Consider the following 12,818-nt stretch of genomic DNA (forward strand, 5'->3'; position numbering starts at 1 on the left):
CTCATGGCTCCATACACACGTCTCCCACATCCCTCTCATGTCTCCTCTCTCTGTCTCTGTCTCACACACACACACACACAGAGCACAGCCCCCACAGCAGAACATTTTCTTGAGGACCCACAGTTCAGTTTTAGTGCCAGCTCCCCACTCCCAAGGAGTCTTCTGAAGAAGAATGAGTTTGTTTAGAGCTTAACCTGCCCCCTGGCCCCTGGCCCTCTCCCCTCAGTTAAGGAAATGAATTCCATGTGCACCCGGTCCACCTGCACTGAAATCAGCCTCTGGGGTTTGGAAAGTACTCTTTGATGTTGGGAATCAGTTTAATGAGTTGGTTGTGGGGTTTTTTTTGGTTGGGGGGTAGGTTTCCCCTGTAAGACAGAAGTCTTTTTTCCCTAAGAACCAAGGAATTATCACTCCCCTCCTTACCCCTCTCCTGAGATTTGGGGAGTCCAAGACCTGGAATCCCAACACAGCACTCACAGAAGCCCAAAAGGTTAGGCCAGCTCCGGGAGGACAGGCAGGGAAGGAGGCAGCTTGCTCTGAGCGTTTGCTGTGGGCCAAGCCCTGGTCAGGAACAAGCCTCATGTGGGCTCTGTGCACACCCATTTTAGAGATGACAAAACAGAGGCTCCAAGAAGTGGTGTGAGGTGAGCACATGGTCTGGCCACAGTGCCTGGTCCCCATCTTGCTTCTGCCCATGGCAGCTATGCCACTTGGGACAAATGACCTCCTCTCTCTGGGCCTGGGCACCTGGGCTGTCTGGTGGGGACAGTGTTCTCCAGGTAAGGAACAGTGAGTTCTCTAATGAGCTCTCAAGAGTCAGAACCATTTGTCAAGAACAAAGCACTGCATGAAAGGAAGAGGCTATTTCTATTTTTATTCTTTTTGTGTCTAGAAGCAAGTTTACCCATAGGATTCACACAGGAACACCTCTATTAATATCAGCTCTAGGGCACCTTTTAATAAGCGCCTTGGTAGTCACCAGGGAGCTCAGCAAAAGAGTTCTTTGTTGGGAGTGGAGCAGGGAGAGGGCTTGGGGTGTCCAGGCACAGGGGACTCTGGGCGGGGACTCCGGGCTGGTACCCACCCCTGCCGCACTCTGTCCCTCTCCTCATGGCCTGGCCGAGGCCTTCCCCGAGCTCCAGGGCCCGGCTATGCTCTGGCGGGCTTTGGCAAAGGCCACCTTGATTTCTTGGTTTATGAGGTCTTGCCAGGGGTCCCTGGGGAAAAAGGACAAACAGGAATAATAAACCCTGACCCAGAACAACAGTGGTGGCTGTTTAGAGCCCACAGCTGCTTACAAGGATCCCCTTGCTCTCGTTGGCTCCTCCTGACCCCCGCAGCAGCCCTGCCGTGGGCAAACCACTGGTTGTCAGGGGCAGAGCGGAGAGAAGGGGCCCCTGTGTGGAGTGTCACTGTGACAGGTGATGGGAGCCAGTTCCATGGGTACTGCTGCCTGGGTCGTGGCTACACCAAAACATGAGAGGGGCCTTTTGTCTCCTTCCCCTGATTTCCACCAGCTTCCCTAAGCAGCCCCAAATATAAAGATAGACAACTTCTGCAGATAGGGCAAATATTGAAAGTGAGAATGAAAGCATCTTTAGAAAACTTGACTTAAAAATCTTGTTATAGAAATTAACACAGCCTTGTAAACTTCAATTAAAAAAAAAAAAGAAAATCAAGCTATAGCATACAGTTCAAGTAAAAATTTGGTAACTGCCTTGTAAACACAACTCCAAGACAAGTTCCCATCCAGCTGGCCCTTCCTACAGAGATTCTGCATGTCTTCTTGTGTGTCTGCCTGGGGTCCGTGGGTCTGCCTGTCTGTGATCTCATCTCCAAGCATAGGGAGGGGTGTATGGTAGTATTTCCACTTGTGTGTGCACCTGACACCCATGACAGGTAGAGTGTGTGTGCACAGTGTGGGCGCACTTGTGCGCTCAGGCCCCGGGTGCCCACCTCCTGGATCTGAGCCTGTGGGTATGGGATTCTCCCCTGCTGCCCGGAGGCCTGGGAGGCTCCTAGGTCGGGCAGAGCTCACTGTGGCTAATCTCTGCTCTCCTCCCTCCCTGAACCAAGAAGATGAAAACATTGCTGGCACTTTATAAAGTTTCTGTCCCAGAGTGGAAAAGTCATCCCTGACAGAGCTCAGAATGACAAATGGCTGCCAGACCTGCTGGTCCCCAATTCCAGGATGGGGTGGACAAGGCGGGGGACTGGCAGCTGGGCTGCCTAGGGCCTGCACAGCCAGGTCCCTGCGAGGGAGATGGTGGGAGCTCACCTCCCTGGGCATCAAGCATCTGCAGGCCCATCAGCTGGCCAGGCTGTCCTGGGCAAAGTTCCATAAATGCATCAATAAGAAATATCAGGGAGTAACAAGTGCTACGGGGACCCAGTGTGGGGAGATGGGAGGGAGGGTGACAGCAGGGCTCGGATTAGAGTATGTGATGCGATCCACCTTGTGAAGGAAGCAGCATCAGAGCTGAGACCTGCAGGAGAGGAAGGGACAGGCCAGGGTGTTCTAGATACAGGGGGCAGTAAGAGCAAAGGCCCTAAGGTGGGAAGCACTGAGAGTCTTGAGGAGCAGCAGGGAGCCCCTGAGCAGGTGGTGCACAGTGGAAGGTGCTGGAAAGCTGAGCTTAAGGGGCAGGTCCAGGAATAACAGAATGGGACCCCAGAGTCAACTTCAGAGTTCAGGCTTGAGTCTCGGAGTAGGAAGACCCAGAGAGTATTAAACAGGGAACTTTCATATTAATCATGTTTGTGTTTTACTTAAAATATCACTCTGGCTGCCGTGTGGAGGTGGATGAGGGGAGATGGTGAGGCCTCCTGCAGTTGCCCAAAGAGAGGAGGAGGTGAAGAAGCCGGCAGGCTTGGGGTGTGATGGACTGGAGCTGCAGGACTTGCTGGGGATTCCAGAACAGTGTCCAGCTTTCTGACTGAGGGTGGCGAGGCCACCCATGAGAGAACGCTGGTGGAGGGCCAGGCCGCCAGGTGGGCCTGGTGGATCTCCAGTGCCGTGGAAGCTCCAGAAGGAATTGTTGAGGGGTCAGTGTGAGCTACCCGGGGCCTGGAGCTTGGAGGGGAGGCTGGGGGCCGAGGCCCGTGACAGTGTCATTGGTGTGAAGAGAGGAAGGGAGGCCGCAGGGAGGTGGCCGATGCAGCCCCAGCATCCATGGCTTGGGGAGAGCAGAGGAGCTGGTGGGGAGCCCGGGGAGCGTGAGCTGGAGAGCAGGTAGCACAGCCAGGGCGCCAAGGAGGCCCAGAGAGCATGTTTCTAGGAAGAGGGAGGCAGGGGAAATGCTGCGAGCCATCAGGCTGAGAACTAAAACTGCCCACAGAGCTGGTGACATGCGCGGAGGTCACCAGTGACCTCACAGAGCTCTCTGGGCCGTTGGGGGTGGAAGTCAGGCTGCGGGAGCTGGGCCTGGAGTGGGAGGTGAGGAAGTGCAGTCAGCGTCAGCAGACAGGACTTCTGAGAAGTGCGGCTGCCAGTGGAGGCAGAAGTGGGGTGGGCCCCCGAGGGCCTTGAGGGCAGAGGACGTCTTGCCCTTGGAGGCCAGAGAGGAGGTTGGAGTAGAGGAGCTCAGTGGATGGGAACAGGATGAGGGGGTGGGTGAGCTGGGGCTGCTGTGGCATGTGGGAGGGCCCAGGGAGAGCAGGGACCTGCCCGAGGTCACACAGCCAGTCCCGAGCCCTGTCCTCACCCAGCAAGCCATCTGCAAAGTTGCAGGACCCAGGGTTGTGTGGAGGCCTTTCTGTGAACATAAGCTGGCTTTGCACCCAGGAGGCTAGAGTGTCCTTATAAAAAGGATGCAGCTGTGTGTCCTGTACCCTGGGGGCTTCTCCATACACCAGTGTGTGTCCATCCGTCCCCCTCCTCCTCCCTACCTCGCTGGACCCAGTGTGTGTCAGGGAAGGCACTCAGATATGAAGATGAACAGGGCACTGCCTGCCCCAGGCACCGCTCTGCCCGGGCTCCCTGGGGCCCCAGGGGCACCTTGACAGAAGGAAATGGCTGCTCTGACTGCCCGCAGCCCCTGTCCACATCAGTCCTTCTGCTTGGAGGACACATAGCCTGGGCTGTTTAGTGCTAGTCTTTTCCCAGGAAGCCCATGAGTTGCCCACACGCTTCCCATCTTTGAGAAATGAGAGGTAGGTAGCCGGGATGGGGCCATCCTGGAAGAGCTGAGAAGGGCTAGTCAGAAGTTCTGATGAGGGAAAGACTCTGGGCCGAAAGATCTGAGGTGGTTGTGCAGTGGGGCCCTGCTGGAGCTCTGAACATCCCCAGGGCAGCCTCCCACTGGTGGAATAAGCCTGGGGGCCTGAGGGCCACCTCATCAGTAGGAAACTAATTCTCAGCAACGGACAACACTTACACGCTCTGCCCTCTGTGGACTGCCCACTGTTGAGTGGAAGAGAGTGAGGAACAGCACGTCGCAGTAAAACGTCCTTGCTTCCTCCACCACCTCACCTGTGTTGCCCTCAGCAAGGGACATGGACAAAGGACAGAGGACAAAGGAAAGAGCCCAACTGCAGGGCAGGCACAAACTCTCTGAGAATCTGCTTCTTTTGGCTCCTACAATATGAGTGCCCTTTGATCTGTAAATTCCTCGTCTGCAGAATTAGTCTGAATGGTGACAAAAGCCCAGTGATATTTATCAACGCATCAACCTGTAACCAGCTCAGGTGGGAAGAATCTACATGCCCTGCCACAAGAGAAAGGCTGAGCTAATCACGGCGCCCGCATGTTGCAATCCCAATGCCATAAGTGTTAGTAAAGTGCTCTGAACAATACAGGAGGGCGCTCAGGATGTTGAGCGGACAGCACAGATCGGAATGAGAAGTTACGGAGGCAGCATGATCTCACCCACAACAGATGCATCAGAAACAGGCTGGCAGGAACCATGCTAAAGCGCTAAGCGTGGCTGTCTCTCAGGACCGGAAAGATAGCGATTAATCATTAAAGAATTCTGCATTTTCCAAGTTTTCCCAATAGGCAGGTAATACTTCCATAATCAGAAAAATAGCAAATGTCAAATTTCAAACAAAAGAGGCCAAGCTTTGGGGGAAACTCCCCTCACTCACCCTGGTTTGATGTCCAAAGGTGTGGGGAGGGCTCTGGGGAAGCCCGCCTTCCCCACCAGCCAGTAGGTCTCCTCGATGCCCTTCCCCTGGAAGACAGAGGAAAGGAGTTGAGCAAACCTTCACAAACTGAGACCAAGGGCAGAGGCATGTGACTCCTAAGCTCTGGGGACAGCAGCCTAGAGCCTGGAGGCAGACTGGGTCCAAATCCTGGCTCTGTCACTTGCCAGCTGTGGGACCTTGGCCAACTTACTTCACCTCTCTGTGCCTCAGTTTCCTCAATGCCTCATAGTGTTGTGAGGATTAAATAAGTTAATATTTATCTGTTAGAGACATAAATAAATAATGACTTACGAATGTGGTAACCAGCAGACCTGGCATGCTGAGATCCCAGGATTCTATGATCTGTGATTCTCCCAAACTATTGAAGGATCTGGTGGCCTCCCCTGGGATTGGCGTGCAGCCATCTGGAGTTAGGAGCAAAGAGGACGTGAGGGGCACTGGGGTCAGGGCTGGCTGTCCTAGACGTTCCACACCCCACCTTGGCCAGGGGTGGGTATTGCCACTTGGATCCCCGGGCCAGCCCAAAGAACTCGAGGTCGGCATGCCGCCCTCCCCAGTCCCTCTCTGATCCCCTTCTGTCATCAGAATCCTCATCCTCAGGACATCTAGCGTCCACTCCCCCAAATAAGACATGCCTGCCCTTACTCCAGCTCACTCTCCCTCAGCCTCCAGAGCAAAGGATTCCACATATGCTGGCCTTCATAGGCTGTGTGACTTTGGATGAGTTACTGTCCTCTCTGAGCTGCACCCTCCTGCTCTGACATTCCACTGTGTAATGAAGTGAGTCCCGTGGAGCACCCTATTTCTGGGGCCCAGCTGCAGCCCTGGGCCTTTAAATGTCTAGGCTGCTCTAGACTCTTCCAGGCCTGGCTCTAGCTAAGGAATTGGGGGAATGAAAGAGGGTGGGGTAGGAAGAAAAGTCATTCATAGGATGGTATTGAAGGTTAACATTTAAAAAAAGAATACAGAAGTGACAGACCCATCTCTGCCCTTTGGTGCTCAGGGGCAAGTAAAAACCATTATCACACCTACAACAGCAGAGGGCTGGCCGTGGGCCTGGTGGGTGCACAGAGAAGGCCTGATAGTTACTGCTGTGGGGATGGAAGAAGAGGGGTACTCCTGGGTCAGGGCAGGCTTCAGTGAGAGGTAAGGTGTGTGCTAGGGTTCTGAGGGATGAGTAGGAGCCCAACAGTGCTATGGAGAAGGCACAGGCTTTGGAGCCACCAGACCTGGGAAACAGCTGTGTGACTTTGGACAAGTCATTTTGCCTCCCTAATTTAATTTCCTAACTATAAAATGGGGACATTGATCCTCCTTTCATTATTTCTGTAATAAATATGGTAATATATGCTGTGCACCAGCATGCCGCCCAGGTAGGTGACTAATAGAAGTAACTTCTCTGCCCTGGCCCTTCTCCTCATGGGAGCCAAATGAGGGAGTAGCTCCTAGGAAGAAATGTTGACTTAGAAGTTGGGGAGTGAAGAAGACACTTAAGGTGATCATCCCCCTGGCAGGCATTTCCTTCAGCTACATCAGTCAGATGAGAATCTCTCCTGCTGCCCACAGAAACTGAACCTCTGGAGACATTTCCCATCAATCCTAGGAAAGAAAGTCTCCCACCTTTAGCTCAGTCTGGCCTCTGATGTCAATTTTGTAGCCTTCATCCAGGCTGAGCGGTGCCTGGACAGTGCTGCTGCGGACATGAGTTCTGTACGCTGAGAAGAAAGGTAGTAGTCAAGTGACCACCTAGCGTCTGGTTAAAATCTTTAAAAGCCTCAGTTCCAGCCAGCAATGCACACAATTCTGATTCATGCAATACCCTTCGCCTGGCCCTCTTGTCCTAGTAGATTGTTGGGTGCTAAAATAGGGGTCTCAAGGAAAAGCAAATTATAACATGGATTGAGTGTTAAGAAGAACTCAAGATGAGGTCAGAACCTTGGGAACATAATCACTGCTTATAGGGAAGACAGTGAAGGCTGAGTCAGGGCAGATAAGCAGTCATTCTTCTTTTACGGGCAGGACTCCCCAGTAGGGCATCTGTTTAAGCAGAATGTCTGCTGAGCAGTGTTAGGGTGCCCACAACCTGTGCAGCCAGAAACAGGCTCAGCTTTTTCAGCTGCTCCAACCAAGCCTTCGGAGAGGCCCCTGCTGACAGCAAGGGCCTAAAATGGCATTTTAAAAACATTGAAAAGGGTCTCCTCATTGTAAGGATGGGGAAACCAAGCCCTAGAGGAAGAGCGTTTTGCTCAAGGACACTAGGCACACTGGCTGCAGTCAGGCCGAGGACCCAGGCTTCCTGCTTTTCCAGTCATTGTTCTCTCATGAGATCATCACAGAAACCCTGTGGAAGGTTAAAAGAATCAGTGACATACGTCTCCGTATAGTTGTTTACTGTTAACTAGGGTACGCTGCCACCAGGTGGTGATTTAGTTACTAAGTCCTGTTTGAAACATCCAGGCTTCAGGGGTCATTCCCTGGGCAGGATAGAAACTCACTCACGCAGACCTGTAGACTCCATCCGGGATGAGGTGTTAACAGTGTCCCCAGAGAGGCCGTACCGAGGCATGGTGAGACCCATGACCCCTGCCTCACAAGGCCCTGAAACTCAAATGTACCCAGTGAATTCTCGTAGGTCCTGGACCCAAGGGAAGTCCCCACAACAGTCTTGCCCTTCCCACACTCCCCACTCACCCCTTCCAGCTGCTATCCCCACCCCACATCTTGGGCTCCCGCTGAAGGATGAGGATAAAGCTGTATGGAGTCTCTGATAAAAACCAGAGAGGAGGCAACATCTGTGCCAGGCTCTGGGATGGGGGTAGGGGGACATAGACAAATCAGAGCCAGGCTCTGCTCTTAGGGAGCTCCTAGCCTGGTGAGGGGAGATGTGTAAACTATAATCAATGCTCTGAAGAGGAAAGCACTAGGGCTGTGCCAGCCCAGAAAGGAAACTCTGACCCAGCCCAGAGGACTTCCTGGAGGAGGCAGTACATAAACTGTGTCTTGAAGAATGAGAGAATGAGGGCAGGGAAGATCAGGTGCAAAGGCACAGAGGCAGAGAGCCCACTTGTCTGTGGGAAACGGTAATCAGTGAGTATGGATGGAGTGGGAAGTGGTGGAAGATGAGGTTGGAGAGATTAACAAGGGCCTTGGAGGCTATGGCAGGTGGGGTGGGCAGGGAGTTTAGACTTCATTGTGCAGGGATATGTAGAAAGGAAGGGGTGGGGGCATAAGAAGGATATACTATAGTAGAGACCCTGAGGCTTCTCCTGGCCCCCTCCCAGCAAACATTTAGTTGTTTGCATGACAACAGAAGGTCTCTGTCCTGCCTCTTCCATCAGATTCTTAGCTCCCCAGCATGAACTTAGATGCCCTTGATAGATAATAATAGACAGACCCTTAAAATAATAGAAGAAAAAAAGAAATGTAAAATTTTTCTATTATGGAGTTTTATATTCTTAGAATTCCAGAAGCACACCACTGGGGTTGTCCCGGCCAGTGCCCCAGGCAGGGTTGGGAGACTGCTCTGGCCTGTCGCTCCTACAGACCCAAGCATGTACCTGAGTGCAGCCCAGCCCTGATGCGAATGGGCACAGTGGGCGCATGCCTTATCCCAAAATTGCCCATAGAGCTGAGGATGTCCAGGGCCACGTTGGCGATCTCAGCTGCATGCCGGTTCCCATTGCGCCAGGGCAGCCCGGATGCTACCATGTAGGCATCCCCGATGGTCTCCACCTGGAAGTCACAGCCATTAGGCTCCAGCACAAGAACACGCCCTCCCTGGTCTGATCCACATCCATACGAGGCCGAGTCTCAGGTGCGTCTGACCCACCCCTCGAGTCTCTGGCTCACAGTGCCCTCTCTACCAGGGCTCCCATCCCAGCTGCTCTAGCAACGATTAGATCTGCACATTTCAGGTCACCTTTGTCTGAATTGCAGGTGACCGTGCCTGTCTCATCTCCTCTGACCAGGCTATGGGCTCCCGGGCAGCAGGCCAGGGTGCCCTGCCTGCACAATGCCACAGCAACTGATCGGGGCCTCATCTGGAGAGTGCACATGTATGTTGGATACATGTCCTATCTCCCAAACCCTTGGCCTTCCAGGTGTACTGAAAAGAATGGAGAGTTTGAGATCCGATAGGTGTAGATTCAAACCCTGGCTCTGCCATTTACCTTGCTCAGGCCGGCCACCTGTGCGAGCCTCAGTTCCTCTCATATAGAAAGTATATTAAAAATAAAGTATTTAAAGAACCAGACTCATCATAGATGCTCAATAAGCAGGCTTCTGTCTTTACCATCATCACCACCACCACCACCACCATCATCATCTCCTTGGCTAATGGTTTAGGAGACGAGAGAATCCCAGAGTTTCAGAGTTGGAAGGGGCTTTAAAGCCCACCCGCCTGCCTTCCCAGTGGCCATCCGTGCCCACCTGCATCTCCTTCTTGAGTGGCTGCCTCTCCCCATCTAGGCAGCTACAAAAGTTGAGTTAAATGGCAACCTGCCTTTCACCTGCTGGTTCCAGATCTACCTCCTGAACTCAGGCCACAAATCTTTCCTATTCTGAAATGCATTCTCTGTTCCAAAAGCCCTGTTCCATGTGCTGGGGACACAGATGTGGACCATGGCCTTCTCCCCTGCCACAGGCCAGGCCAGCCAAAGTGAAGATGGAGACTCTACCCACCAAGTCTTCCCATCTGCCAACTAAAGAGCCCAGCTCATGCACTTCCCCTCCTACAGCAGGCACATGCTGGCACCATTCGGACCCTTGGAGCAGAGCTGTCCCTCTGGCCAGGCATGTCCGCTCTCCCTTAGCACCTGGTGGGTAATAATAATCATGATGATGATGCTCCTGTTGCCCACAGGGGGCACTCTAATTCAATAACTCTCACACACCTTTAGCTGTGGACTGTGCCCTACTCCCTGTCTCCCCAGGCCTCTCTCTCACCCAGGCTATCTTGGCCCCAATACTGGGAAATGATCTGCCCTAATTATGCTACATATTGCTCAAATACTTAAATTTACTTCTTATGGCAAATGGCTTAAAATTCATTCCCCATGGATCCAATCAGGGATTCCCATGATTTGCAGAATTTGCTGATTTATTCTTAACAGTTGTTACCAGTTCCCCATGCTTCAGCCGAATGGGGACCTTTCTGCTCTCTGCAGAGACACTCAGCACTCACTCGCCTCCAGCCCTTGATCGCCTGCTCCATCTGCCTGAAATGCTCTCCCTGAGTCCCTGTCTGTGAAGATCCTAGCCCTCCATCAGCCCAGTTCACATTTCATCCAGCCCATAAAGTCTCCCCAGTCACCCGCTGGAAAAAAGACGCTTCCTTCCTCAGGGCTGTGACCTCCATCTCTCTCCCCATCATCTGTTGTTGTCAGCACTTACATGTGGACTGGCATGAATGTGGCGGGGTCGGGGGCAAGGCTGTCCCGCAATCTGTACATTTCCACAGAGGAGAGAGACCTCTCCCCAGGAGAAGAAAATACGAACAAACCCTGGCTTTCCCTCTTTCCCTCTTCCCTTCTTCCCCACAGGAGGATGAATGCATTATCTGATTGGCAAGATTGGAAGAAGGACTAAGTGCTCCTTCAAATACTCATACAGCAGTTATTATATGCCAGACACTACTTCAAACCCTTTACAAACATCAATGCGTTAGATCGTCACAAGAATTCTATCATGTAGGTACTACCACTATTGCCATTTTGCAGACGGAAACTGAGCCAGAGAGGTTAAGTCACTCACCAACATCACTCAGCACAGATTTGAACTTGCTCGGTCCAGCTTCAGAGCCCATACTCTATGCTGCCTCGTGATGCACATGGCTGGGGCCCATTCTCTCTCTCTCTCTTTGAGGAAGAATGTGCCTGCTGTGTGAGGTTTCCCTCTGTTCCTGTCCTGCACGTGGTCAGCACGCGCGTCTGGGCCAGGCCTTGCCTCTCAGAGGCAGCCTGGGAAGTGAACTGCTCGCCGGCCTCACTTCCAGCCTGCCAGGTGTGCAGCTGCAATTCAGGAACAATACACCGGCTCTGGGGACCCAGCGCTGCCTCAGATGGGTGACCCAGGGTCCAGACTGTGGAGGAGGAGCAGGAGAAAGCCCCACAGTGGCCACACATCCAGATCATACTCTCCAAGCTGCTAAGCTGACATGTGGCCCTCCACCTGTCTGCCACCTGAGCTGGAAGGGACAGTTTGGTGTAATTAATAATCACCCTACCACCCCAGCCACAGAAAGATGGCCAAGCACAGGCCCTGCTCCCTGGCAGCTCAAACTCACAAAGATGATCAGTCAAAGGCTCCTGTCATAGGGGGAACTTAGCTGCAAGTGAGGGCTGCGGCCCCTTGTACACAGGCGTGGTCCTTTTGCAGATGGGAGAAGTGGGAGCAAAGGTTTCCATGCTAACAAACACAGATGAGAATTCTAATTCCACCACTGGCTTGCTGTGTGGCCTTGAGCAAGTCACCTACCTCTCTGAGCCTGTATCCTCATCTGTACTGTAGTGATAATGATCCATCTCTTTGAGGGGAATTGCAAAGGTTAAATGAGATAGTCTGTGACAATCCCTAGGCCCAGCCAGTCCTCTTAAGACACTTAACTGGTGATGGTGGCCACTCCCCTCAATTCCCTCCCCCCATTCTGTGCTCTCAAGAGAGGCCTTGGCTCTCATCACCACGTTGGAAAGAATGACAGCACCTCTCACGTTGCTGAATCTGCAGAACAACCCTAAACCATAGGCACTTTCACCTCTGCTTTACAAAGGGGAGCTTGAGGCTCAGAGAGGTGAAGTGATGTGCCCAGAGTGACTCAGCAATGTGACTGGGGCCAGGCTCACCCTCCAGGCCAAGTGCTGGAGTAAGTTCTCTCCTCCCCTGCAGCCCACAGGGGCCCTGCCCCTGAGTTCTGTCTGTAAAAGTGCTCACTCAGCGCGTGCTGGGAGGGAATCACAGACCCCTGTGGAACCAGGAAATGACTGCCTGGCTGCCTCCCAGCCCAGACCAGATTAAAGAGCAGTAACCAGATCCTGCTGGGACGGAGGGGAAACCGAGGCGGTGGGCGTGAGTGATGAGAGATGCGCTTGCACACATAGAGGACCTGGCCTCCCGCTTCCCCACATCTGGACGGGTGTGCGGGCCTTGCTTTATTTCATTTCACTCTGCCAGAAAGATGCAGACCTCTTGGCCAGAGTTCAGAGGAGATCAGAAAGCGTGATTCAGAGCTGGGCGGGACACATGTGTGAGGGAAGATTAGCAGGGGAGGAAGAGACAAGGCCAGGGGTGACTCAGGGCACATCAAAGCTGCAGGGCTCAGCAAGACGAGATGAGGAATCTTTTCCTGGGGCCCACGGTGGCTCTGGAGGCAAAAGGGAAACTCAGCCAGCATGACAGACAATGCCTCAGACCACAGGCTGGGGTAGGAACATGGGGTTCTGAACAGGGAATGGGAGAGAAGCTGTGTGCTTGGAATGCTGGTAGCTCAGGTCTCTGTGGGTCAGCGCTGGGCAGCGGATGGAGCCGGGTGGTGATGGTGAACATACCAGGTTCCTGTCCTGGCTCTGTCTACCAGCTGTGTGACCTGGGGCAAGTCACTTTCCTCTCTGGACCACACTGAACTCATTCAGTCAACATATATTTCCTACCTACCACATGTTGGACATTGTCAGGCATTA

General features: G+C 53.1%; 1 protein-coding gene across 1 annotated transcript in view; it reads right to left on the reverse strand.

The window, feature by feature from the left end:
- Positions 1-860: 860 nt before the first annotated feature.
- Positions 861-12,818, reverse strand: part of LOC102509037 (guanylate cyclase 2D-like) — a 40,208-nt gene continuing 28,250 nt past the window's right edge. The window contains 5 exon segments of the mRNA XM_006173318.2: positions 861-1,217; positions 5,086-5,171; positions 6,766-6,860; positions 7,645-7,743; positions 8,703-8,877. Of these exon segments, the coding sequence (XP_006173380.2) occupies positions 1,109-1,217; positions 5,086-5,171; positions 6,766-6,860; positions 7,645-7,743; positions 8,703-8,877 (564 nt within the window). The 3' untranslated portion in view covers positions 861-1,108.

The sequence above is a fragment of the Camelus ferus genome, chromosome 10 (genome assembly GCF_009834535.1).
Source record: "Camelus ferus isolate YT-003-E chromosome 10, BCGSAC_Cfer_1.0, whole genome shotgun sequence".
NCBI lineage: Eukaryota > Metazoa > Chordata > Mammalia > Artiodactyla > Camelidae > Camelus > Camelus ferus.